The 24,892-nt window shown below is 57.3% G+C and overlaps 6 protein-coding genes across 6 annotated transcripts; 1 reads left to right on the top strand and 5 right to left on the bottom strand.

Moving 5' to 3' along the window:
• Positions 1-695: 695 nt before the first annotated feature.
• On the bottom strand, positions 696-7,317 carry MIND_01019900 (uncharacterized protein; the record flags this gene model as incomplete). Its single annotated transcript, XM_037366789.1, has 16 exons — positions 696-1,270; positions 1,319-2,425; positions 2,478-2,937; positions 2,991-3,162; positions 3,205-3,239; positions 3,286-3,781; positions 3,825-3,913; positions 3,978-4,302; positions 4,351-4,573; positions 4,619-4,747; positions 4,796-4,996; positions 5,047-5,173; positions 5,226-5,631; positions 6,035-6,360; positions 6,414-6,444; positions 6,494-7,317. 16 exons carry the CDS (start codon positions 7,315-7,317, stop codon positions 696-698), a joined length of 5,526 nt encoding a protein of 1,841 aa, XP_037216183.1.
• Positions 7,318-7,377: 60 nt separating this feature from the next.
• MIND_01019800 (Paxillin-like protein 1) lies at positions 7,378-8,190 on the bottom strand (the record flags this gene model as incomplete). Its single annotated transcript, XM_037366788.1, has 1 exon — positions 7,378-8,190. The coding sequence occupies exon 1, from the start codon at positions 8,149-8,151 to the stop codon at positions 7,378-7,380; it is 774 nt and encodes a 257-aa protein (XP_037216182.1). The 5' UTR covers positions 8,152-8,190.
• Positions 8,191-10,143: 1,953 nt separating this feature from the next.
• MIND_01019700 (uncharacterized protein) lies at positions 10,144-10,569 on the bottom strand (the record flags this gene model as incomplete). The annotated part of the gene is made up of 3 exons (XM_037366787.1): positions 10,375-10,569; positions 10,312-10,327; positions 10,144-10,256 (listed from the first exon to the last, which is right to left on the bottom strand). Exons 1-3 carry the CDS (start codon positions 10,552-10,554, stop codon positions 10,144-10,146), a joined length of 309 nt encoding a protein of 102 aa, XP_037216181.1. The 5' UTR covers positions 10,555-10,569.
• Positions 10,570-12,785: 2,216 nt separating this feature from the next.
• On the bottom strand, positions 12,786-16,805 carry MIND_01019600 (uncharacterized protein; the record flags this gene model as incomplete). Its single annotated transcript, XM_037366786.1, has 15 exons — positions 12,786-12,867; positions 12,919-13,538; positions 13,585-13,924; positions 13,974-14,009; positions 14,057-14,093; positions 14,139-14,241; positions 14,295-14,490; positions 14,546-14,640; positions 14,685-14,818; positions 14,868-14,916; positions 14,964-15,185; positions 15,232-15,449; positions 15,494-16,168; positions 16,215-16,259; positions 16,310-16,805. 15 exons carry the CDS (start codon positions 16,803-16,805, stop codon positions 12,786-12,788), a joined length of 3,348 nt encoding a protein of 1,115 aa, XP_037216180.1.
• Positions 16,806-20,101: 3,296 nt separating this feature from the next.
• MIND_01019400 (Palmitoyltransferase) lies at positions 20,102-21,985 on the bottom strand (the record flags this gene model as incomplete). Its single annotated transcript, XM_037366785.1, has 6 exons — positions 20,102-20,287; positions 20,340-20,372; positions 20,420-20,698; positions 20,746-20,812; positions 20,860-21,457; positions 21,502-21,985. The coding sequence occupies 6 exons, from the start codon at positions 21,983-21,985 to the stop codon at positions 20,102-20,104; spliced, it is 1,647 nt and encodes a 548-aa protein (XP_037216179.1).
• A 47-nt stretch (positions 21,986-22,032) lies between these two features.
• Positions 22,033-23,033, top strand: MIND_01019300 (CTP-transf-like domain-containing protein; the record flags this gene model as incomplete). Its single annotated transcript, XM_037366784.1, has 3 exons — positions 22,033-22,336; positions 22,388-22,816; positions 22,867-23,033. 3 exons carry the CDS (start codon positions 22,033-22,035, stop codon positions 23,031-23,033), a joined length of 900 nt encoding a protein of 299 aa, XP_037216178.1.
• Between the last annotated feature and the right edge of the window lie 1,859 nt (positions 23,034-24,892).

Genomic DNA, 24,892 nt, shown 5'->3' with positions numbered 1-24,892 from the left:
TACTTATCTGTTCATCAACTTGAACATAGGAAGACAACCTCTGCTTACTGTACTAGCACTGGCAGGAGTTGCCTCTATCATCGACACAACAACAGCCAATTGTGCACGTGTCCTGTGCTCCCCAAAATTGTTCTGCGCATATTTGTCGTGAAGGTTTATGAGAAGAGTACTAGTCAGGACTATGCTCTCCGGCACCAAGCTGAGGCGTGATTTGCATCCCATCTAAGGATCTCCTACAGGAAGTGCGTCAGTGCCACCACAGGACAAATCTTGCTGCAACTAGTGTTGATCAGAATACAACAGTTTGGCTCATAGGCTCCGGGAGGCTTGTCATGATAAGTATGCAATATGAGATGGCCCAGCAGCCCAGCTATAATTTCAGATCTGTATTCCTGTGAAACAGAATGCAGCAAACAAGGGTACACACAGAGCAAACAAAAGAACTAGACAAAACTGGATGAGAATATCTGTGCATCTGACCTTTTTTTTGCAAGCTCAGATGAGTAGCAAATACAATCCATATTCCCATTTCGTAAATAATACACATGCAGCATACTTATGATGCTTTTTGGGTTACACAGCGGAATCACAGCGAGATACAAGCACAGCAAGTTAGTTAACGTTCACAGCAAAATAGCAAATATCACAGCAAGTTCGAGGGGGGGGGTATATGCGCGCCGGCCGGGGATCAGATGCTACACATCCTTATTCAAGTTGTAGTCGTCCTCCCAGTCCTGCGTGTGGCTGGTCGCGATGGTGTTGGGGTTGAGCGCGATCTTGTGCTTGATAATCTTGGGCTTCGGTGGTGGCGGTGGCGAGGGCGGCGGCGGGGGCGGCGGCGCAGGCTCCGTGGCGGGCTCCGGCGTCACGGGGGGCTGCTGCGCCGCCACCGCCTTCGACCCCGAGCCCGCGGGCGGCACCTCCGGCCCCCAGCGCGTGAACCGCCGCTTGCGCCGCGCGGCCTCGGACCCGTTCTCCGAGCCCTCGGCCGAGACCGAGACCGCGGGCTCCGGCCCGGGCTCGGGTTGGTGGTAGTGGTGGTAGTCGTGCCCGGGGTCGTACTGTTCGAAGCGCGGGCGGTCCCAGCTCGCGCGGGCGAGCGTCGCGTTCGCGCCCGTCGCGGGCGGCGGCGGCGGGTCGGCGTCGAAGCCGGAGGGCCCGTCGCGCCACGTGCCCGTGCCCGCGGGTGCCCGCCGGTGATGCCCCGGCGTCGGTCCGGAGGGGCGGTGGGTGTACGTGTACGGGTGCGGGTACGGGCGGTAGTGGTGCGCTGTGGATCGTCAGCTTAGACTAGACTAGATTATCGGACGGGACGTACGCCTGGTATTATTGCCGTTATAGTGCTCCTCCCAGCCCTCGCTGTTATCGTACGCCGCCCTTATCAGGTTCGGCCCGCGCCGCCGCTGCCCGCCGCCCTGCCCCTGGGCCTGCCCGTGCCCCTGGGCCTGCCACGGCTGGGGGAGCCGCAGCTGCATCTGGATCTGCATCTGCAGCGCGGCCTTGAGCAGATCCGCCATCGCGCGGACCGTGTCCGACTCTCTCGGCTGCGGGGGCGGGGGCTGTGCGACCTGCATCATCAGCTGCTGCAGCTGCTGCATGTCGATCGTCTGCGCCGGGGCCTGGGCCTGCTGCTGGCGCACGAGCCCGTCGACGGCGCGCCGCAGGTCCTCCAGCTGCGCCTGCATCTCGTTGTTCCCATGGGCGCTGGCCGGCCCGGCCCCGGCCCCGGCCCCGGATCTGGACGCCGGCCGGCGCGTGAGCTCCTCGATCTGGCCCTTCAAGTCCGCGATCTGGTCCTGCATCATCGTCGCGCTCTCCCCGTCGTTCATCTCCACGTCCTCCGGGCTCGGGATCGCGGGCCGCTCAAACGACACCCGCCGCCTCACACTCCTCGCCGGCGTCGGCGTGGGCGTGGGCAGCGCCCTCTTCCGCTTCACCGGCCTCTCCTCCTCCTCCTCCTCCTCGCTGCTGCTGCTGCTGCTGCTGCTCTCGCTCGGCGGCGCGACCCGCGCGTTCCTCCGCCGCTTCTCCTTCTCCCTCCCCCGGCCCGATGCCGCCGCCGCGTCACGTGCGCCCGCGCCGCGGCGGACGTCGTTCTGCGTGCCCGCGGCGTTGTACGCGTCCGCGACGCTCGTCGCGATCGACGTCGACGCGCCGGCGCCCTTCTTCTGGAACCTGAGCTGCGAGAGCGGCACGGGCGGCTGCTTGGGCCTGGCCGCGGGCTTGGGCGGGGCGCGCGGCGGGGAGGAGGAGGGCATGGAGTCGGAGTCGATGGTGGTTACCTCGCGGTTGCGGGCCGGGGGCGGGGCCGGGGTGGGTTTGGGTTTGGGTCTGGCTGCGGGAGCGGGGGGCGGGAGCGGGGGCAGGCTTGGTGGGTCTGGGTGGAGCTGGAGCTGGAGGGGGCTCGGAGGCGCTAGAGCTGGAGCTAGAGCTGGAGTTGGAACTTGAGCTTGAATCGGAAGAGCTTGAGCTAGTACTCGAGCCTGAGCTGCTACTGGAGCTGGAAGGGGCCACTGCTTTGGAAGCAGACCCAGAAGCGGCCGGCGCTAAATCGCGTTTCTTCAAGTTCTGGGGCGCTGCCAATGCGGTGGGCTTCTTGGGCACCGGAGCTGTAGACTTCTTTGGCAGCGGCGGTGGTGGGGCTGTGGGCTTCTTGGCTGTTGGGGGCGGTGCTGTTGCTGTTGCTGTTGTCGATGCTGTTGCTGTTGCTGGTGGCGCTGTGCTGCCCGGCGCCTGTCCCGGGGCAGTGGCCTTCGACTTCTTTGATCCCGCTATTCCTGGTAGTGGCACCGCCGCGGGTGCTGCTGCTGCAGTTGCAGCTATTCTTGCAGACGCTGGTACCGCCGTCGCCGTCCCCGTCTTCGTTGCTGCCGCCGGCCGCTTACCGCCCGCGCTATCCGACGCCGACGCCGACGCCGACGCCGAATCGCTGTCAATCTACGCGGCCGCTTAGATCGAGGGACCACTTATTGCCGTCGCGTAGCACGTACCTCGTCGACCTCCTCCTCCTCCTCCTCGTCGTCTTCGTCCTCGAACAGCCTCGCCGCGGCCACCGTCGTCGCCGTCGTCTTCTTCGTATACCTCACCGGCGGGAGCTCCACGCACTCCATGAGCACCCGCATCCTGGGGGCCTGTGTGTGCGTGTGCGTGTGTGCGCGTGTCCTAGGTGCAGCCTGTGACGCTGTCAGCGAACTCTACACACACCCATCTGTGGGCCCCCCACGAGGCCGATCGCTGATCTGATCGGCTGATCGGCCCACCCGGGGACCGGGGATCGGCGCTTACCTCCGCTGCCTCCGCCGCCTCCGCCTCCACGTGCAGGTCGTAGAACCCCGGCGCCCACCCGCGCGCGCGCACCGGCCGGCACGCGCCGTACGTCCGCGCGAGCCACGCGCGCTGCACGCCCGCGTCCGGCACGCCCTGCGCGCGCGCCGCGGCCGCCCGCAGCTTCGCCACGCCCGCCGCGTACGCCCCCGCGCCGGAAGTAGAAGTAGAGCCAGACCCAGCACCGGCGCCGAAGTGCAGCGCGTGCGCGGCGTCCGCCGGCGCGAGGAGCGCGTCCGCCGCGTGCACGCCGCGCGCGTGCAGCAGGTGCGCGAGGCACGTGTCCGTGTGGCACGTGCCGCACGCGAGCACCGCGTCCGCGCCGGCGGCGTGGCCCCCCGCGGCGGCAGAGCAGCGCCGGTCGCGGTCGGCGGCGGCGGCGGCGGCGAGCAGCACGCGCCGGCGGTGCAGCACGAGCGCGGCCTGCATGAGGCCCTGCTTCGGCGCGACGAGGTCCCTGCCGCCGTCAGCTACGTAACGCCGGGAAGCCGGGGACTCACTTGAACGCCCGGAGCGACGGGCGCGAGAAGCGCGCGAGCGCGGCGATGCCCGCCTGGCGCGCCTCGCGGAGCTCCTTGAACCTGCGGCACTGCACGGGCCGCATCGCGCCGCACGCGCACGCGCGGCCCTCGACGTAGCACCCCCGCGCACACCACGAACCCGGGCCCGGGCCCGGGCCGGTCCCCCGGCTCGCCGTCCCCGCACGTGCCGCACTCGAACGCGGCCTGGAACACGTCCGCGCCGCAGAAGTCGCACGCGAGCCACACCTCGCCCTCGCCGGCGCCGCCGAGGAGCGCGACGCCGTCCGCGGGCTGCGTGTACTCGTCGACGAGCACGGCGTCGAAGAGGTGCAGCAGCTTGAGGAGCACGGTGACGGGCCCCGCCTTGGCGGTGGGCGCGGCGGCGACCTGCGCGGTCGTCGCGCGCAGCGCGTGGTACAGCGTCGCCTTGACGCGGTACGTCTCGGGGCGGCACACCCTGCGATGCGATCAGTGATGGGATCATATTCCGGGCGGGGCGACGCACCGGCGGTAGAGGGGCAGCTCCCAGCGGAGGGCGGCGGTGAGGCCCTCGATGGACATGCGGGACCAGGAGGTCTTTACTGCGAGCCCGCCGGCGTTGACGACCTGGTGGGCGGAGCGCGGCGGGACGAGCACGAGGTCGCCGACGCGCTGCTCCGCGACGAACACGTCGAACGGCGCGCGCGCGAGCTCCACGAGGGAGACGACGTACGTCTCGTGGTCGATGTCTGGTCGACATCAATCAATATAATTTGTAAATCAAAAGGCAATACCGTGTTTGAGGACGCTGTGGAAGTACTCCTCCACCTGTGGCGCGCTCGCGCTGGCGGTCATGAACCAGAACGCGCGCCCGCCGTCCTCCGCGTACGTCATCAGATTGTGGCCCTGCGAGCCACACAGATCTGTCCCCATCAGCGCCCGTCAGCACCGTCAAGTATTATACCACACACCCTTGTGCGCGGGCGTGAACGTGCCCCCCGCGCCGACGTAGCACATGAGCGTCTCGACGCGCGCGGACGCGGGGAGGTGCCCGAGGAGGTCCGCGCCGCCCGGCCCGGGCGCCATCGCGCGCGGCACGACGTCCGCGTCCCGTAAAAACCGCGCATACGCCGCGGGGCACGGCACGTCATTCGCATACAGCCCCGCCCCGTCTACGTATCACATCAGCCTCCAAAAAGATAAGAATAGAATCGGCACACACCGCCCGCCCTCGCCTGCCGCACGACCTCCTTCAAACGCATCGCGCGGTCCTCGCGGCGCGCGACGTCGCGCACCGTGACCGGCCCCGTGACGCCCTCGCCCGCGAGCCAGTCGACGCCCCAGTCCCACTGTGACCCCCGGCCCCGCCCACGCGGGGTGCTCGTGCAGGCCCTCGACGACCACGGGCTCCCCGCTCGAGAACATCGGCTGCGCCCACACGTCCGCCGCCCACCGCACCCTCCGCACCGCCCGGAAGTTCCCGCCCGCTTTCAGCAGCCCGTCCAGCGTCCACGCCGCCGTCGCCGCCGCGTCGTACGAGGCCGAGGCAGAGGCAGCGGCAGACGAGGAGGGGACGACCCGCTGCGCCGCGGGCCGCGCGATCAGCTCGTCGATGTGTGTCGTCCCCGCCTTACTACTGCTGCTGCTGCTCGCCTCCGCCGGCCCCGGCCCGCCCGCCCCGCCCCACGTCGCGTTCTTCGCCATCAGCCGTTTCCGCTGGCTCTCCATCTGTTGCTGGTACTCTCCTCGACGGAGGGAGGAGGAAGGAAGGAAGGGGTATGGCGCCAGGTAGACGCCGTCAACGGTGCTGTACACCCGGGGTTATAAGTATACGTCCACGAATACACACACGGACACACAGATCTGTTGCCCGTCTCGTAAGGCCGGCGCCTATCAGCTATCTATCCGGGGGCCCTTCTGCAGGCTTCGCCATCCCTTCCCATTCCCATCGCGTTCGGTTGCCACACAGCTCCCGCGCGATGCGATGGATGAACAGGGTGCTCGCAGCAGGTACTAGGCACGCAGGCAACGGGCGCCTACCAAGAATACCCGCGATAGATCGATTCCATCCCACCAGTCAACGTCAATCTGACAGCGCGATCGCTACCGCCCCCACTCTCCCACCCTCCCACACGAAACGAAAAAAAAAGCCCCAAGTAAAAAACCCATACTACAAAAAAAAACATCACCGCCTCGCCAAATCGATATACCGCGTCGTCCGCTTCATCGCCCGCGCGCTCTGCTTCCACCCGCCCCCGCCCTCCTCCTCCCTGACCCGCGAGTGCCGCTCACACAGCATCCGGCCATCCACCTCCCAGTACTCCGCGAGCCGCTCCCTGCACCCGGCCGCGCCCGGGTACTCGCACAGCATGTGCTCCGGGTGGTACCGGTCCCCCGCGTGCGACACCGCGCACGGGCCCTCGATCGGCGCCCCGCACGTGCCCGCCGCGCACAGCGAGTCGTTCGCCTCGTGGTAGTGGTACGCGCACATCGGCTTGTGGTCGTGCACGTAGAACGTCTTGTCCGGGAATGGTTTCTAGTAGTTATTAGATAATAATAATAATAATAAGAGGAAGAGAAAAGACGCACATTGCACACATGGCAATTAAAGCACTCCCGACTGAACCCATCAGCTACCAATCCATAAAAAAAAAGGACTCGGCACTCACTGGTACTTCCCCTTAAGCTGCCCGTCCGAGGACGACACCGCCTGCTTCTCGATCGGCAGATTGCACCTTCTGCACTTGGGCAGGTACAAATTCTTCCAGCACCGCTCGCACAGCACCCCGCCCTCGTCCATCGCGACCCACTTCCCGTCCTCGATCGTCTTCTCACATCTCAAGCACACCTTCGGCTTCTTCCCACCGGCGGCCCTCCGCGCCGGCGCCGGACTCCGCCCCCGGCTAACGTCCTTCTCCTGGCTCACCTTCCGCATCGACACCGCGCTCTCCCGGCTGCCCTTCCGACTATGCCCCGCCCGCGGCGTCGGCGCTGGCACCACCGCGGGCGGCGCCCCATCGCCATAATCGCTCCCGCTGTCCGACGACGGCGACCGGAACCGGCGCGCGGGGCTCTCGGACCGCGCCGAGCCGCTCGTGCTCGTCTTGGCCACCGACTCGGCCGGGCCGCCGGAGCCCACCGAGGGCGCCGACTCCTCGCCGTCCTCGTAGTCGGTCGAGTCCGCATACGCGAGCCCGCCGTACTCCGACTCGGAGCTCTGCGACACCGACGCCGACACCGACGCCTCCCCGCCCCCGGGCCGGCGCCGGTTGCCGCTGCTGCTGCCGCTGCTGCTGCTCGCCTTGGAGGAGGCGATGGACGCCTGGCTCTTGAGCGCGATCGGCGTGGGCACGGGCGACGGCGAGCGCCGGCCGCGGCCGAACATCTCCGGCGACAGCGGCGACGGCGACGGCGACTCGGGGTACGGCGCGACGCCCGGGGAATTTGAGGTCGAGGTGGACGTGGACAACGGCGGGGTGGTAGTATTAGCCATTTCTGTAAGAACAGTTAGATCAGATATAACACGAGGTGAAACGCACTACTCCCGCCCGTATCAATTGTCGAGGCGAACATCGCCGCCCGCGCGGCCGCGGCGAACCCGCGCCGGCCGACGCCGGCCATGCCCGCCTCGCCGCCGGACGCGGTGTCCACCCCGCGCTCGTCGATGTCCACCGCCACCGCCACGACGGGCCGCGCGACGGGCGTGAGCGGGGACGACGCGGACCCCGCGCGGCCGCGGGGCGGCGCCGCAAAGTCGGGCCGGGGCGGCCGGGTGTCGTCGCGGGAGAGCGACTGCGCGCGCGGGGGCGTCCCGGGAGAGCGGGCTCGGCCGCGCGGGCGGGTAGGCGGCCTTGATGGGGAGGGTGGTGTTGAGGGTGGGCCGCTGGAGGGGCGTGGTGTTGCGGGGTGGTTGTGTTGGGGTGTTGTTGCGGGGTATTTGGATTGGGGCATTATTTCGGGGTGGGGGCGGTTGGACGGGGGTGTTGTTGCGCGGCGGCTGTTGTATGGGGGTATTCGTGCGGGGAGGGGGCAGGGTGTTCGGTTGTGGTGGGGGCGGTTGGGTATTGGGGCCCTGGGGCTTGACGAGGCCCTGCAGCCTTGTCGGCAACAAGGCCGCGGCTGCGCCCGGGGACATCGCGGGCTTGGGTATGCCGAGTCTGGGGGGTATGCTCACCGTGGGCATCGGCATTGGGGCTGCAGCTGGGGCACAGACGTGGCTGCCGAGCTCGTCGAGCGGGAGGTCCACGCGGCAGCTCGAGCACTTGACCGTGGGCAGCACCTGCGAGATGCGGGCGGCCGCGGCTGGGGCGGGCTGCGTCGACAGCATTGGGGGGCAACGGCCAGCGTGATTGGGATTAGAGGGTGAAGGGAAATCGTCACACGCTACACTAGCACATCATTTCCCGAGCGCATGGCCCGTCGCGAGGCTGACGGCGTGGCGCCTGCATATGCTCGTACCCCAGTACCCAGCTTCTCCTGATTCCATCACCCTCGTCCCTTCCTAACCCTAACGCCAACCTAGCACACCTACACTAACCTCCGAGTCAGACTACGCAGCATCCAAAGAATCCAGCAAATGCGCCAGTTTCGTTGTCATTTGCAGCGTCTGAATTTTACTCGGCCGTCACGGTCTCCTTCGACGCCAGGCACGATGTCGCCACGCACCGAGCCTCTTCTTCTGCACTTGGCGTTGGAATGCCATGTCCGATTGGATAGGCGTCCGATTACTGGGAGTTTGTCGCCGTTGTGTGCAACTATGACTGACATCTCAGGTATGTCATCTCTCCCTAACCACGAAAGTACCGAGAGGACACGCGCACAATGTCGGTCACGGTCTGTGGGGCATGCACTCGTCCCATCCGCGACTAATCCTACTCAACGATTTTCAGATGCGAAGCCTTGATGTCAGATTCGTGTTTCGCATGCGCTGCCTACTCGGAGGCTACTCCATCCTCGTTATCAGTTACAGTACGAGACCACAGATCCGGTACTACTTATAAGGCACGGCAGCAGCAACACAAAACTCCCATCGGCCGTCTCAGGCGCGAGCTCAGCGCTCAGATCCCAGAAGGTATTCGTTTTTCTCCCGCACGACTTCTGTCGTCGTCTAAGACAAACCAACAAAATGCTATCACACGAGAAGGCTCAATTTCGTGAACAACTTGGGTATCAACCACATCCAGGCGGAGGACATGCAACTCCAATGTAAAACGTCTCAACCTCAGCTCTGATCGGTATAAGTATGTAGAGCTTTTGGAAGTTGTCAACTTGAACGCAGACGCTTAGGCTAAATCAGATATCGACCAGTAACATCTAGTTCCCATTCTGATCATACGCCTCAAGGCCCTGGCTGTCTCACTCGACCACCTAGCCAGCAACTCCTAGTCTATCATCAACCTGACCTCGAGGTGTGCCAAGTCATGAACGGTCGGGATCTAGCCGTTTCAAAGAGTGCGTTGATTTTGATTAGTGCGGTTGTTTACTCATTTTCCCCACAGCAAATACGCATATGCAGCTCCCCCTGCCCAACACCATACTCAACCGCTCTCCTATGCTCAAGCTGCTCCACGTCGCGCAAAACAGAACATTGACCTGCAATCGGCTCCCCAATTACAGCCAAGATTCAAGCCTGCTCAAAGCGCCGCACCTTTGGATAAATAATGCCCGATCCAAGCCCCCCTCTGACGCAAATGCAGAATCAGCCTTTCGCCCCCCCAAAGCACCAAATATGGGACCGCCTCCAACGCCGCAAATAACGAACAGAGGACAAGTGCCGATGTCCGCCTAACGAGGAAATGCGAATAATCGATCGCTCCCGCCAGCCCAACGATTTGCGCCGCCTATAGCCGACCAACAGCTTTGAACGGTTTGCGCCGGCAACAGCCAGTGGCGCACCGCAGCAGTTTTCTTCGACATTGCGTGGGCATGGTGGGAGTATGAGGGGGGCACAACGAGCACCATTTGTCCCAGGTGGATTTGGATAAATGTGGCTTGGGTCTACCAGTGTGTGCAAGTTTCGTACTTTTTGCTCCGCCGCGATTATCCTCTTCATACGGTCTGATTATCTTCACCTGGATGAATTTTGTCGCCAAAAGCTGAAGGTGCAAGTGCAAGTGGCCACTCCGCGTTAAAATTGATGTGCACACTTTACCCCGAATTTAGAACGGATGAATATTGCACACAAATCCGTCTTTTCAAGCACATTTTGAAAGGTTGGTCAAGTACCTAATTATTACATTTTTGATGACACTTCCTTAACGCATATTCTAGAGCAATCGTCAAGCAACAGCTCGTCAGCAAAGGCAGTGCATAGAAACCTTTAGACTGTTTTATCCTTTGAACCGAAAAGAAACCAGCGCTCTAAGAACTTGGTCACCCACGGAGTCGGCGGAGGGTCGAAGTATTTCAGATCCTCCCTCTCCAACACGACGTCTGCAGCATATCAGTATAACTAACAGCGGCAAAGCTCCAGCTAGCAAGCACTGACCGCATACTTCTTGTAACTAGTCAACGATAAGGGGTGCAGAGTAACGAGTTTCATAACGCCCACCTGAGCACGCTCACGATACCATTCGGCACAGTTTCTTTCAGCAGTCTCCCTCTCCTCAGCCGTCAAGTCATCTCTCTCCATATCCGCCTCACAGGCTGTGATCTTCTTCGTGTATGCTTCAATCCGTAAGACAAGTTTCCAGGCTGGGATGTCGTAGAGTTCCAAATTTGACGTATTCATGAGGGAACTGAGGCAAGTCGGTGGGGGCTGTGTTGATCACGAACCCTCCATGTCGTGGCCCCTGAACAGACGGGCAACCCAGATTGTTGAAATGTCCAACGCCTGAGAGCAGATGCAAAAATTAGTATCATATCTGATAGGGTAGATGAGCACCCACCAACTGCGAGAAGATACATTGGGGCTTCGTTGCATCTTTTTCGTCAAATTTGACGTATCCATGAAGGACGTTTAGCCTTCGACGCGGAGACGATGTCGTGAAAGGCGGAGGAGGGCAGAGAGGCGATGGGATCAGTCTTCGAGTTGCGTTGGGCACAATGTGAATTGGGGTCCGAAGTTCTCGGGCTGGTCCAGGGACCAACTCAAGCTAACTACGAGGGACTGGTATGTACTGAGTATATGTAGGATGTAGCAAGGTGAAATAGGGATGGTGGGTGGGGAAATTTTTTGACGCGAGTTGATAGTACTGCGAGCGCAGTGTGAGACGACGAGACAAGTACAGTATGTAGGAGACTTAAGTACCTGCGAGCGCAGTGTGAGACGATGCGTCAACACGGCGCTCGCAGGCTGCTTATATACGAAGGGGAAAAGGACTGAGCGACGCGCTTGGGATACTTAGTGCAGCCAAGCGCTGACGCGCTTGGGCGGCGTCACGCGCGCTTGCTAACGCTGGTCAATTCTACACCCTGACCAGTCAATGTCACAGTCACGCGCTCCAAGCCGCACCACGTGACACATCGTATCCTGATCGGCCCGGGTCCTCCAGTGAGTTGACCCTTTCACTCCAACGTACTTTGGATGTTATCTAACAGGGATTGATGGTTTCCGAAAAGTGCTGAACTTGCGGCCGGGCCCTGCCACAAGTTTCGCACATCCCACGCCGTCGACTGCCAACCCGCCAACGTCGTCTCGTCTTCAGTCTCACGACCGGGAACTTGAATTCCACAATTCTCGTGGAAATAGCGAACAACTTGTCCTTGTTCACCGCCCCAGCTGGATAACCGTCATAGTCCGCCCAAAACTCTTACGGCTCTCGAACGGGGTAACTCACGGCACAATGATTCGCAATAATGCTATATCTCCACGCATATAATAGTATTTCCCGCCACAAGACAAAAGCATCGTCAAAAATTACTAGTAATCCGACCCTTCACTCATCCACCCCCTCGGACGTTCAACGCTGCGCTCTCTCGCGTGCCCAGCCGACGGCACCCCGGGGCGTCTTGTAGCCGCCTGCATCGGCGGCCCGAGCCGCAGTCTACTCGCCAACTCGCCCACGAAGTCCCGGTCCCGTTGTTCCCGGTAATCCTGGAAACCGTCACGCCCAGCCAGCCGTTCCCTAACCAACTCCCGCACAAAGTCCCGCCCCCGTTGTTCCCGGTAATCCTGGAAACCGTCACGCCCAGCCAGCCGTTCCCTAACCAACTCCCGCACAAAGTCCCGCCCCCGTTGTTCCCGGTAATCCTGGAAACCGTCACGCCCAGCCAGCCGTTCCCTAACCAACTCCCGCACAAAGTCCCGCCCCCGCTGTTCCCGTTCCCGTTCCCGGTCATGCCCGTCGCCCTCCCGGCCGCCGTCCCCGACCAGGAACCGCACCGCGCCCGCGCCCCCGGGCCGGCGCACCGCCCGCGGGTCGTCCGTCTCGTGCCACAGCGGGACGTCGGCGGGGCTCGGCGGCGGCGCGAGCACGTGGATCTCGCGGAGCGTCCGCGTTTCGGGGTCACGGCCACGCCGCGAACGGCAGGAGACCGTACAGCAGATGTAGCGTTGCTCTTGTACTGCGAACAATGAGGAAAGTCTCAAAAAATGAAAAACTACGCACCAGAGGAAGTACCGCATCCCGAGTTGGTCTTGCAGATGGTGCGAGTCATTTCTGGGGGAATCGGCATTCCCATACTCGTATATTCGGACATGTTCGCCTCTGAGCGGCTTGGGTCATTCATCTATACCAAGGGCAATGGACGACTTACTAGAGGGCAAACACCGTTTCAAGATCGACTTGGGTGCAGGAGGTGCTGGGTGTGGCATCCAAGACAACTTTGAGACCATGTCGTGGTTATGGGTCAAGATTTCAGGGTAATCTGTTTGACTTTATAAAGTAGCTTCGGGTCAATAGGAGGCATGTCTGATCTTATCTACATGATCTGTCTCAGACCCTAAAGTCTTGGGAGAAAGAACCTGAGAGTAATGTTGCTTGCTCAAGTAGACAGGTATTTGATGCTAACACAAAGTCCCTAGCCACCCAACCACAGCAGCCGCTTCATCCCATACTCCAGCTTCGAGTACATGCTCGTCATCCGCTGTGCCTCCGCCAACCTACACAATCAGTCAAAAAAAAAGCACAAGAAAACATCAGAAACCACAAACCCGACAACGTCCTCCTCGTCCACCAACCCTCCAGCGTGCCCAGGTCGTCCATCATTCCCCAAATCCTCACACGCCCGCCTAATCGCATCCACGATTAAATCCGCTGCCTCCCTGCAGCTCCCCGCGCCGCTCAACTCTTCCGCCGAGTCCACATAGCCGCCCGCCGAGCTGCTCGCCCGCCTCGTCCGGGCCGGGTCAATCGGGAGCACCTTGAACGCCGCATACGCCGTCCGCGCATTTCCCGGGTCGCCCCCATTTAGCGCAAGGCTCTGCAATCGCGCCGTCACCGAGTTGGTCGCACTCCGCCCAAGCGTGGCGGGCAGCCTCCCCAGACTACTCGTCGCTGCGGCAGACAGACTCTTGATCGTCACCCGGTTGGACGAAACCGTCTCGATGCTGTTCCGCACCGAGTAGCTCGTGATCCGCGTCGTCTGGTTCGCGCTTGCCCACGTGACCACAAATCCCGCATTCTGCGCAGCATCCCGGCTCGCTTCCTCCAGCGGCGACAATATATACGCTCCTTTGGATATCCGGGTAATGTCCCCAAGCGGCACACGGGTATACATCTTGACCTTCTCGAGGGTATAGTCGTAGCTGATAATATATAACGCAGTCGCTGTCTGATAAAAAAGTCAATATTGTGGAACCAAACAAAAAACCACTCACCAGCAGCAACACCTTCTCTTCAAACTTGTCCCCGATCTTCACATTCAGCTCCTCCGGCGCAAACAGTGTCCAGCCCGACAACAGCCGCTCGCCCTCGCCCAGCACCCGCGCCACCGACGTCGAGATCGCCTCCGCCCGTATCTTCGACAGTCGGATCAGGTCACGTGGGTCCGACGACTGCAGCTTCAGCAGGAACTCGGAGAACACAGACACAGTGCGGTTCCCCAGCATAAAGTCGATCACCGCCTGCGAGAACCAGTCGCTGAACGTCGAGGTATACATTCTGGCCAGCGAGTTGACACCATCGTTGAGCAATCCGCCCAGATCGCGCTTCCCGGTTCTTTAAGATGTAAACACTTGTGCTCCGGATATAAACAAAAAAAACTAACCTTGTGAAGTCCCCCTTTAACGCAGATGTCCCCGCACTGTATCTTTCAGCAAAAGATAAAACCCAACAAGGGAGAAAACGCACTAAGCGCGACTAATCGCATCTCCGTTGTTGGCCCACACTAGGAAACAACTCAGAAATGCCAATGATTCGTGTCCGAACATACCATCATTGAACACATTATCCGTCTCCGACCTCCCTTCCAATGCAGGGTTAAGCAGTGCAACAGCACCCAGCTGGTTGTTCAGCACATAACGCGCAAACGCAGACTACAACCATCAGCACGGAGAAGGCTAACCCCCAGATATATATGTGCCATTACCTGAACAACATTGGTGCGGTCCAGACAGTCGATGCAGTTCACCCTGAAAACGCCCTTTTGCGTCGACATCGTGAGGTCCCCCGAAATCCACAGATAGCCCTGGTGGTCAAAGTTGCGGTCCATCGCGTCGATCAGCTTCGAGATGTTCTCGTACTTCATCCCCTTGGTCTCCGTGTGGAAGTCGTATTCGTGGTACCTGCAATCCTCTATGTAAACAAAAATTTGAGGAGAAAAAATATAATATTCCGCACGTGACATTCTTGTCCGCAAGCTCGGTCGCATATTCGCGATACCCTTGTGTAATCGCAGCCTCTTTCCCGTGCTGCTCTGCGAGGTTAATAGCGATCTGGAGAACATCAATATTCGCTAAGAGCCTCTGACGAATCTTACATGTGGCCCGTATTTGGGTACAGTGCGCTGGAAGTGCCTCCGTATCGCGTCCAGATGCTGGTCGTGTGTCCGCTCGTTGTCGAGGAGAGGCGGAGGCTTCAATCCATATCCAGTTTGTGTCCAGTAGAGAGGTACTGATAAAATTTTTGAGTTTATGCCCACGGTGAAAACGAGTTGCCCAACTAGATCCCCGCAGCTGCACATAACTGAAGATGTTCGCGCGGCCTTCTCTCTAATTTCCATGTGAGCTTTGGATGATACTCAGTAAGGAACAAATACCTCCACCCGCATGATCGTCTCCGTCTCGACAAAGTTGGCAACATGTGCCTCATCATCGATTCCGCGACGTTGGTATCTTAAACCCGCCCGGTCTCGGGACCGCCGCGAAACAATTATGTAGTCCACCGCAGCGTCTTCTTCATGTGTGAGCGGGTCGGGCGGGATGACGAACTTGGAGATCTGGTAGTAACCCTGCATGATGGGCAGCACATAAGGATGTAGCTAAATTTGTTAGTTTCCACGAAAAGAGATTAGAAATATAACATACTCCAGCATCAACAAAGGGCTTGGACATCCATTCGTTCCACCAGAACTGGCGATCAACGCGCCGCCAGAGCGGGAGCGTGGGCTGCGGTTCTACCAGCGGGTCGGTTTTGGGCTCCTTGGTGTCGAATGCCGACAACACGTTTAAATCAGCAAGCAGCGCATGCTGCTTTTGTGATTTAGCGACTTGTTCCTGCTTGTGTTGAAGAGAGCGGGTAATATCTGTGTCCCAATCAGGACAAGCGAACACATAAATTGAGACTCACCAAACGTATATGCGAAATACATCCCGCCCTTGGTATACTCCCTGATGCATTCCCTGATGATCTTGTCCTCCAACTGCGAGTGTTGTTCTTCCGGAGTCGCTGGTGGTGGGGCCAGCGTTTCGATAAGATTGCTGATAACAACCGCAGGTTCCTGCTCTTTGATCATATCATCAAGAGATTCGGAAGGTGGAACCATAGCCGGATCTGGTTCGCTCGCTGCAGGCGTTGGCGGTAACGAAGTCCGTTTCGAAAGCCGGGTCCAAAATGACAGTCGCGAAACAAGCGTCTTGGCCACAGGGGAGGTTGCTGCGGACTGTTCATCCTCAGGTAATGACAGGTCAGACGAAGACGAAAAGGGAGATGCAGGAGCCGACGCGTGCTCATCGGTGTTGAGACTAAATGTAGTCGCCGTAAGCGGGGTAACCACTTTAACCTGGTCGTTGTCTGCGAACTGGACCCTGGGTGAAGAACGAGGAGGATCGGCGGCAGCATCGGTTGTGGTTTCGTGAATATTAGGCACAGAGTCCAGCGTCCGACTTTGCACAATGAGGGAAGGCCGTGAAATATGGGTATGTCTGGAAGCAAGGGTATTCAATGTGATCCTCGCCCGCTGCTCCCAAAGCGGGATCGCCGTAACGCCGCTGACGCCGTATACCGCATGCACCTCATCCAGCACTGAATCTGCTAAGTAATTGAGACGGTGGAAACCAAAATAGCGCACGATTTCCAACCTCCGTTCGGGAGGTCACAACCAGCAAGTACGACGCTATGAACACCCACTTTAATCGATGCATTCAGGAGTCGGGAACGACGCACAAGTAAGCAGCTCGAGAAGCCCGACAATTCCGTAGACAACGACGCTGGTGGCCCAGTCGGCCTCCTCGGACTCCCCATTACCGGATAGCTCTTCTACCTGGGTCGTCTTGCCCCAGGACAGCCGGAGATGGGTAGTGGGGCCGGAATCTTCCGCGCTGGCGCTCGGGATGTGTGGGCGAATAAGCAGGCCATTAGAAATGGGTAATAATGCAATGTGGTCGTGAGGGCATGGGTGGGGGACTGCCGGGATGACATATTTCGGTTGGAGGCCAGTAGAATGCGGGGCAGTTGTACTTGTCGTACTGATATTTGATGGGGTCGGAGAAGGAGCCGGCGTAGACAAAGTAGCCTTCCTGGCGAAGAACCGCTTCATCGGCAGCCCAACACCAAGGTTGGAGAGCAGAAGCGTCGCGTGCAGCGAAGTCGTCACCGTGACATTCGCGCTTGACGTCAGATCACTCTTGGCCCACAATGCAGAGACTGAAGAGTGTTTCATCAGGCCAAACAAGAAAAAACTTCATTTGAGATAGCAAATCGACAGCGAGAATAGTCTACAACCAACAGATTTTTTTTCGTTTCGACTACTGTCCGCTTTGGGCAGGGAAACTTGCCGCATGCGCAGAGGCAGCAGCCGCTGCTCCTGTATGCCCCATACGCTGGAAGAAAGTATCCCATTGACCTGAACCATATCGTCAGTGTGCGATTTGATGTCAAGTGGCCCATGACGTACCCCAGTCAAACATTCCTCCTGGAATTCCTTCTAGGAAAGTGTTATCGGTCATTGCATATTCCGCAAGATTGTTCGACGCCTGCGCGACATCCAAAACGTTCATAACCTGGACGTGGCCGGGATTGAGACCAGAATTCATCGCTGGGTTCATATTCGCGGCATTGGGAGTAACGGGACCAGGAAGAGGTGTGAGGTTGACCATCGCGGCATCTGTTTTATTTGAAGGAGACCCTGGTAGCCAGTTAGAGACGAGAAAACATCGTGAGATATCATACCATGAGCGGACCCATTTTCACCGTGCTTGATCACTGTGCCTGGAGGGAGATCTTTGAAGTCGCCAGGCGAATCCTTGTGTGCGACAAACACGCCGCTTCCAGGACGGGAAGGATCGGGTTTGTAATCCAGGATTGGTGGCTGCTTGTTCTTGACGCCACCGGTCGGATTTAGGGCCGGTCTCTCAAGAGGCAACTGCGGACCTTGAGTAGCTTCGAACAAGAGTGTGATGATTTCGGCAGTCTGCGGGTAGATATTAGAACTAGGTTCATTGTGACGAATGTTGGACTTGCCTTTCTGCGAGCAGACATGTGGTCAGGAGACAGCGAGCCTTCCCATCGACGAACACAGTCGCGAAGTTTGCGCAACTTGTCAACAGCAGCAGGGTCTTGTCGACGGACCCATGTATGATACTAATCAGAAGGTCAACACTACTCAACAGAATTTTATCCAAGAATACGAACCTGAACAAAGGCGCACGATGTCGCAGCATACGCGATCAGGAGCCAGACATCGTAGATGCGCTCATGTTCATCCAACCAGTCAATGCAGTCTCCTGTCAGTTCAACAAGAGTGCTCCATTGTTCAACGGTCAGCGCAAATTTAAGATGCGCCGGGCAAGAGTAGCTGATCCGCATGAACACACGCCAGAATATCATGCAAACCGACGTGAAAAGCAAATGCAAGATCCCTGTCGCGATAGGTAAAATTGGGGGGGCATGAGAAAACATCGCACGGACTGACCTGCACTTTGCGATGACCCTGCGCCATGAAATTTCAGGGCATCTGGGAGGTTCGCCTTCCAATTCTCGATGTCCGTCAGCAGCCGATGGAGCATTTCATCCGTGACATGTGTGAGGCCAGAAGGACTGGAAGAAGATCAGGTTGTGGGGCCGCACAGGAAAGGGAATAGCAAACCTATAAATAGTTTTCATAACGCGGCCTCCGATGACACTTAGGCGAACAAGTTCGTCCATGTAGGCATCCTTGGAGTCGCCAGAGGAAGGGAGACGGACATCACAGTCCAGGACATCAATCATGTACGGAAAGCCGTAAACCAAACTCGACCTGAGAGAAATCAGCATAGAATGCGGGAATTGTAATGATCATTCAACCATCGGTCGCTGATGAGGCAAGCACCCCAAACTCTGCGGCGCAGCGCAATGTCATTTTGTTTCACGAGTTCGGCGCGATGGAGCCCAAGGTCTTGTGCCTGTTCCGAATCAAGTTAGTCCACACGATGTAGACACCACCAAGACAAATTCATACCATGCGAATGGCAGCTCCAAGACGAGACCACATAGCCGACAGCGCCGTGGGCACAAACTGAGAATGACAGTCACCCGTCATGCACATAATAAGCAACGCTTGGACATTGGCCAAGGTGGGCGTGGAGAGCACGTCTTCTGCCTTGATGATAGCATTGGTGGCGTACCGGATGGAGTCAAAAACAGCTTGAGGTGTTTCCCGACGAGCGGCAGCAACAAGGCACATTGAGTACAAAAGTACTGGGGGAGGAGCACTGAGAGCGACGAACTCCTGCTGAGTGATGATGGGGAGGATCGGGGCAACCTCGGTGAAGTAAGCATTCAGGAGTTGTTCGACAATGTGCGACTCGATTTGGAGGTCGGCAGGTTTGGGGATCGATACCTGGTGCTCGTTTATGACTGGTTTTTCGACACGGATGAGACCATCACCGCTGCTGCTGACCTCGAACGAGTGATGGTGGCGCGAGTCATAATTCTCATAGATGCGAGACGCAATCGAGGCAGTTGAGTGCAAAAGATGGGCAGTTGATGTTGGCCCCAGAACACTGCTATCGCGAGGCTGCTCTGGAGTCGAGTTGGCAGGCTTTTCATCATCATCGGTGCGCTTTTTCTTGAAGCGAGTCTCCGTGATGGGGAGGAAGAAAGTACACTCGAAATGATACTGCTTGCAATGTTGGCAAGCTGGCGGATCTGAGTCTGCAAGAATGTCACAGCGAATCTTTCGCGAGCGACAACTATCGCAGGCGCGTGCTGTCTTGGACCGCTTTTTCAGGTCGAGTGCCTTGCTGTTCTCGATGGGGGAAGTGTCATCGTCATCGTCAGAATGCTTCTCCTTTGCCTTGCGCTTGCGCTTGCCACTGCTTGCCGACTCAACAGGGTCTGGAGTCTGCTGAGGGGGCGGTGGGAACATCATGAGATGGGGCGGGTAATGGGGGTAATACTGGGCAGGGAATGGGGCATGGTACGAGTACTGGCCAGGCGGAGGGCCTGTTGGGTATTGAGCTGGATATGCTGGGTAGCCGGGAGGGGGGTTCATGATGTAGGGTGGATAAACGATGGCAGGACTCGGGGCTGCTGAGCATCATGGTGAGCGACGAGGTAATGGTTGGAAGACAACTACGGACCCTCGGCAGTACCACCTGGTTTTCGTGAAGAACGTTTTTTGGAGGACGGCTTGTCGGCGGGGTCTTCCTTCGCCGGGGGAGGACTAGGAGACGTCATTGCGCTTATCTGCCGCGACCTCAAAATATGAGGAGGGAAAGAGCGGCAGCTTGAAGCCACTTCAAAGCCGAAGCGGCTTCCACCGGTCACACGCCAGCGTAGACCCCGGAACATGAGGCTTCCGACCTCATTTTAGCCGTAAAACTTGCTAATTATGGCAATGTTGGTCAGCTTTCTCGTTGTTTGTCTACCAAAGTGGTCAAATGATGTGACCTGATCGGAAAGTAGTGTTTGGGGTCTTTTTCCAACAACCATATGGGCCCGCTCAAGTGGAGCTGACTATTGATCTGCCATGATTATCTATCTACCGACAAGGCCCGGATTAACTTCACGCTCGTCCTGTACCGCAAAGGCATGTCCGTTTAGCCATGAGTACCCTATAGGCCGACAAAGGACTGCCAGCAAATTTTTCCTGAAACTACCGTGCGAGAACGGATTGAGGGGAGCTGAACCTGGGACAAGAGTTTTATGGGCTTGGTTTCGAATCTGAAGATCAAAAATCAGTAATGTATTTACATCGTGTTGCCCAACATCCTACCTGTTCAAGCGTCGTAATGTTTAACAGTAAAAGCTGGTCCGCAATGAGTCACTGACACCACGCAAATTTAGAGCTCTTACCCGCATATGGTACATCAGAAGCAACATGACTGGCCAAAACACCACGATGGAAAGGCTGAATACTACCGCGCTCCCAGCGCCTTCTCGAAGCGCACGCTTGAAACTAATATGCTCCCGCCCAGGAAGTAGTGCCAAGTGAATTGCGGAAGTGCAAATAACGAGGACGAGTGTCGTTGCGACTGACACAAGCATGACAAAAAAGGTGGTGTAGTTTCGCCGTCCAATGCAGTTGTTCACCCATTGACAATGGTGGTCGCAGCCGTCAACGCAGTTGTCGCACTGTTGCCGTTGATGAATGAATAGCAATAACTAAATGAAGGACTAACCATTTTGCAGTGACTTGATCTGGGAGGCCGATACGTCTTGCATGTTGGACAATATTTTACACGTACTCTGCTTCCAGTCAGATTCACACCATTAACGATACCGAAGACACGCACACGTCCGACCGAACTTTGAGATCTCGCGGCATTGGTGCCCGCATACCACCATCTGAAGGAGATGTAGCAGGGTAAGGAGGTTCAGGGTCAAGGTCACGGGGGAGGATACCAGGATCGCGCATGGCAGTGGTAAGCATGCTTGAAATGGTAATCAGCGCCATGTAGCCACAGATTATGGACACTGCGGGGCTGATATTGTGCCACCACCAGACAGCAGTTGTTCCAAACCAAGTTCCCGAAATAGCGAGCAGAAGTGACATTGAGCCAATGAACGCCCAAGGGGAGTCGCCTCCAGTGAGTATTCTGCCTTGGAAAAACCATCGGTTACGTGAGGGATGCAACTCGTAATTTCGCATTGGTTTGTGGGTAACGGGGTCCAACACCGGTCGTTCCATGCGCGACGGTCCATCAGTGTGAGCAAAGAATGAGGGTTCTGGCGAAGCAGAGGGGGTATGGTGCTCCTGCGAGTGAGGAGTCTTGGTATATGGTGATGAAGGAATGTCAAACATGCCGTGTTCTTCGTCGCGTCTGCCGTCAGCCCTCTCTCGAGTGCCTGTGGACTTGCGAATGGATTCGAAGCTCATTCCTCGCCGGAGACCTGCTTGGATTAGTAAGAAAATCTCAATGAAACGGATCACTCACTGAAGACACGCTCTAGACTGTTTCGTACAATTCGGGTGGGGGAAAGAGGACCACTTGACCCATTGCGATCTCGAAGCATACCCGGCCGAGTGGGGATGGAAAGCGGAATGACTGAGTCCTCATTTTGTGGTTTAGAGTACTCTTCTTCTTCAGCAGTTGCACCCGTTACGCTGCCGGCTGCATCATCCGAACTATTTGACAATCGTTTGGTGAGGGGAGACAGATTGAATACATCGGCGTCAGTGGGAAGAGAGGAGTCGGGTCTTGGTATATTATTCGGACGCTGTGCTCGGAAGAACGATGCAGAGGGTTGTATTCCTCCGGCATGGGTTGGGCCATGATAGCCAAAGGTCGGAGACTTGACTATTGGAGTAAATGATGTCGTCGTGCCAATGCTAGACTGGCGAGCATGACTATTTGGTGGTACAGCGGTAAGAGTGGAAGGTAAGGGTAGCTGCTTTGGGCTCGATGGCGGCGACGCCATGTCCCCGGAGATGGGAGGAGGAAGTGTGACCTAATGGGTCACAAACGATGGACTCGACCCTTCTCTACGCGTCGATTCACGAAACTGAAATCCCCGTGTTCCTCGCGTCTCCAATCGCCCATGCTGCCCAGAATACCCATAAACACCTCACGATCATCCTTGTCTCGCCCTCTTTCGACTTATCATGGAATTCGATCCAACAATTACTGACCTTCGTTTACGTGCAAGCGACGAAGGTTGCTCAGGACAGGAATCGCATTCTTATGCAGATAGACGTTCTTCTCCACATACCAAATACTGCCATCCCCGAATCTGTATCAAGTCCAGACGTTGTCTTTCGTGTGGAAGGAGGTATATGCCACTTTCTACTTCCGCTGAATCACCATTAATATGGCGTATTAGACTCTGTTCAGCTGCCTCCGGAGCTGAGCTCATTTAGTCAACATACTATACCACGAGGGTCGCATCCAATCGCTCCGACTCCAGCTGAAGTCGCCACACTTTCTCGTTTTCCTGTTGTCGCTCTTGGTGGTACTTTTGACCATCTCCATGCGGGGCACAAGATACTGCTAAGCATGGGCGCCTGGCTTGCATCCGAGAAACTCATCGTTGGTGTGACAGACGATGCCCTTCTTGTCCGCAAGGCTCACGCCGAGGTTCTCGAGTCTCTTTCTGCGCGAATCACCTCCGTTCGCACCTTTCTCAACACTTTCCGACCTGGTCTCGTGTACGACATTGTGCCCATCAACGATGTCTATGGTCCAACTGGCTGGGACCCAAATATACAAGCTCTAGTTGTGAGCAAGGAGACTGCATCTGGCGCGGCATCAAGTTCTCTCATTCTTTTTCCACCTCAAATATGAATCTAATTCCCGTTGTAGTCGCATCGCATCGCGCTGAACACGGATTACCTGCGTTGGAAACATTCACTATTGATGTCATCTCCGCGACGGAGACCAACATCAGCAACGATAACCCAGACTACATGAAGCAAGCTAAAATGAGCAGCACTTACATCCGCGAGTGGATTGTGAATCATAAACAGTGACACCATCGCAAATGGACCATTATTTCTATCTTTGGACGTTGGCGTTGAAGTGACACAAAGTGGCGCAATATGGATGCATGTATAGTATGGAATTCACATATGTAGATCACAATGTACATCTAGTCTGTGGACCATATGCGCATGAGGTAGGTATTATAATATTATTATCCTCAGGTACAGCAACACCACTACAAGTAGACGTTAGTCCTCGTGCAGGAGATTCTCCAGTTGTGACTCCGCGTGGTCGCGTTGTAGGGCATCGACAAACTCGTGCAGCCCATCGCCCTCCATGACCGATCTAAGGTTCATGAGCGAAAGCCCGATTCTATGGTCGGTCACCCTCTCTTGGGCATAGTTGTATGTGCGTATTTTGTCACTGCGGTCAGCGCTCTGGACGAGGTTTCGTCGACTGGCACGTCTTTCCTCCATCTCTCGTATCAGCTTCGCCTCCATGAGCCGACTGGCCAATATTTGGAAGGCCCGTCGCTTGTTCTGCAAAATATCAGGAATGAAACGACTTTATCATATACTTTACCTGATGCTGAGACCGCTCATCTTGCATAGCAACAGTAACGCCAGTCGGAATATGAGTTAGACGCACAGCTGACTCGGTCTTGTTGACATGTTGTCCGCCAGCACCCCTTGCCCTCATAACTTCGATTTTAACGTCGTCCAGGGAGTACAGCTCTTCCTGTTGCACTTCAGATTCTTCCATGAGTGGTAACACCTTGAAGAAATGTTAACAAGCACTTTGAAGGGGAAACAAGTAACTTGCCACGACCGCAACTGTGCTCGTATGGACACGCCCACTCTGCTCAGTGGCTGGCACTCGTTGTACGCGATGTACGCCACTTTCGAAATGCAGCGCATCATATGCGCCATGGCCCCTGAATTCGACAACAGCGTCGCGTGTCCCGCCCTGGTCAAGATCGCTGGTGGAAACCACGTTGGCCTTCCACCGCGACGTTTGCGCCAGTCTCAAGTACATTCTCAGCATTTCGCCCAGGAATAGCGACGACTCGGAGCCACCAACTCCCGATTTCAACTCCATCAACGCTGAAAGATGGCTCGTTCGCGAAGGCGGAACGAGGATTGCTGGAAATTTGGTCTGCACCATGTCTTGCAGACTCCCCGCAAGCAGAGTGTAGTCTTCTGCTGCCATAGTACGCAGGTCTGGATCTTCAAGAAGCTCTGTCGTTTCTTGCAGCGCCTGAAAACTAGCAATAAGCATAAGTGCCCGTCGGTCGAATTTGGAGAACAGCGAAGAAGACATACTTGACGCGTTTTGACCCATTCATCCCATGCCTCTTGAATTGGCTCAGACTCTTTCAATTGTTTTAGCCGTGAAATGTCGGCTGGCGTAGACATAGATTCCGAGAGCTGCAGGCTAAGTATTTCGCAGGACCATAAAGTCGGACGCGCACTTGAGAAGTCAACAGTGCGCGTTCATCTACCCGCTTTTTGACGATACGAAGAATCCTTGCTCCATCCTTTTCTATCTGTTGTATTCCGGTTGGAAGCTTTGTCGAAAATTGCCTTCGCAAACAAAACGAGAGCATGTCACGTCCACGTAAGGCTGAGTAAGCTTTTCGAGCCTGGACCATACATTGTTGAAAAGTTCATTTTTCAGTGCCTGTGTCAAATTCCTGATCGTTATAGTCATGTGCAGATGCAGACGACCGCAATAGTAACCATTATTGAAGTCTAAGATGAGGTAGTGAACTTGAATAAGGTTGATGAGGAGCAAGAGATCTATCCACCTGCTCGCAGCTTGCTGGAATCTGCATTTTGGAATGTATAAATGCTCAATACCTGGCGTGGCCTTGGCTTAATTTCAGCCATTCCGGGCAATACACGAA

The sequence above is a fragment of the Mycena indigotica genome, assembly GCF_014461135.1.
Source record: "Mycena indigotica strain 171206Taipei chromosome Unknown Mind.scaff0009, whole genome shotgun sequence".
NCBI lineage: Eukaryota > Fungi > Basidiomycota > Agaricomycetes > Agaricales > Mycenaceae > Mycena > Mycena indigotica.
This window is presented reverse-complemented; position numbering and strand designations above follow the sequence as displayed.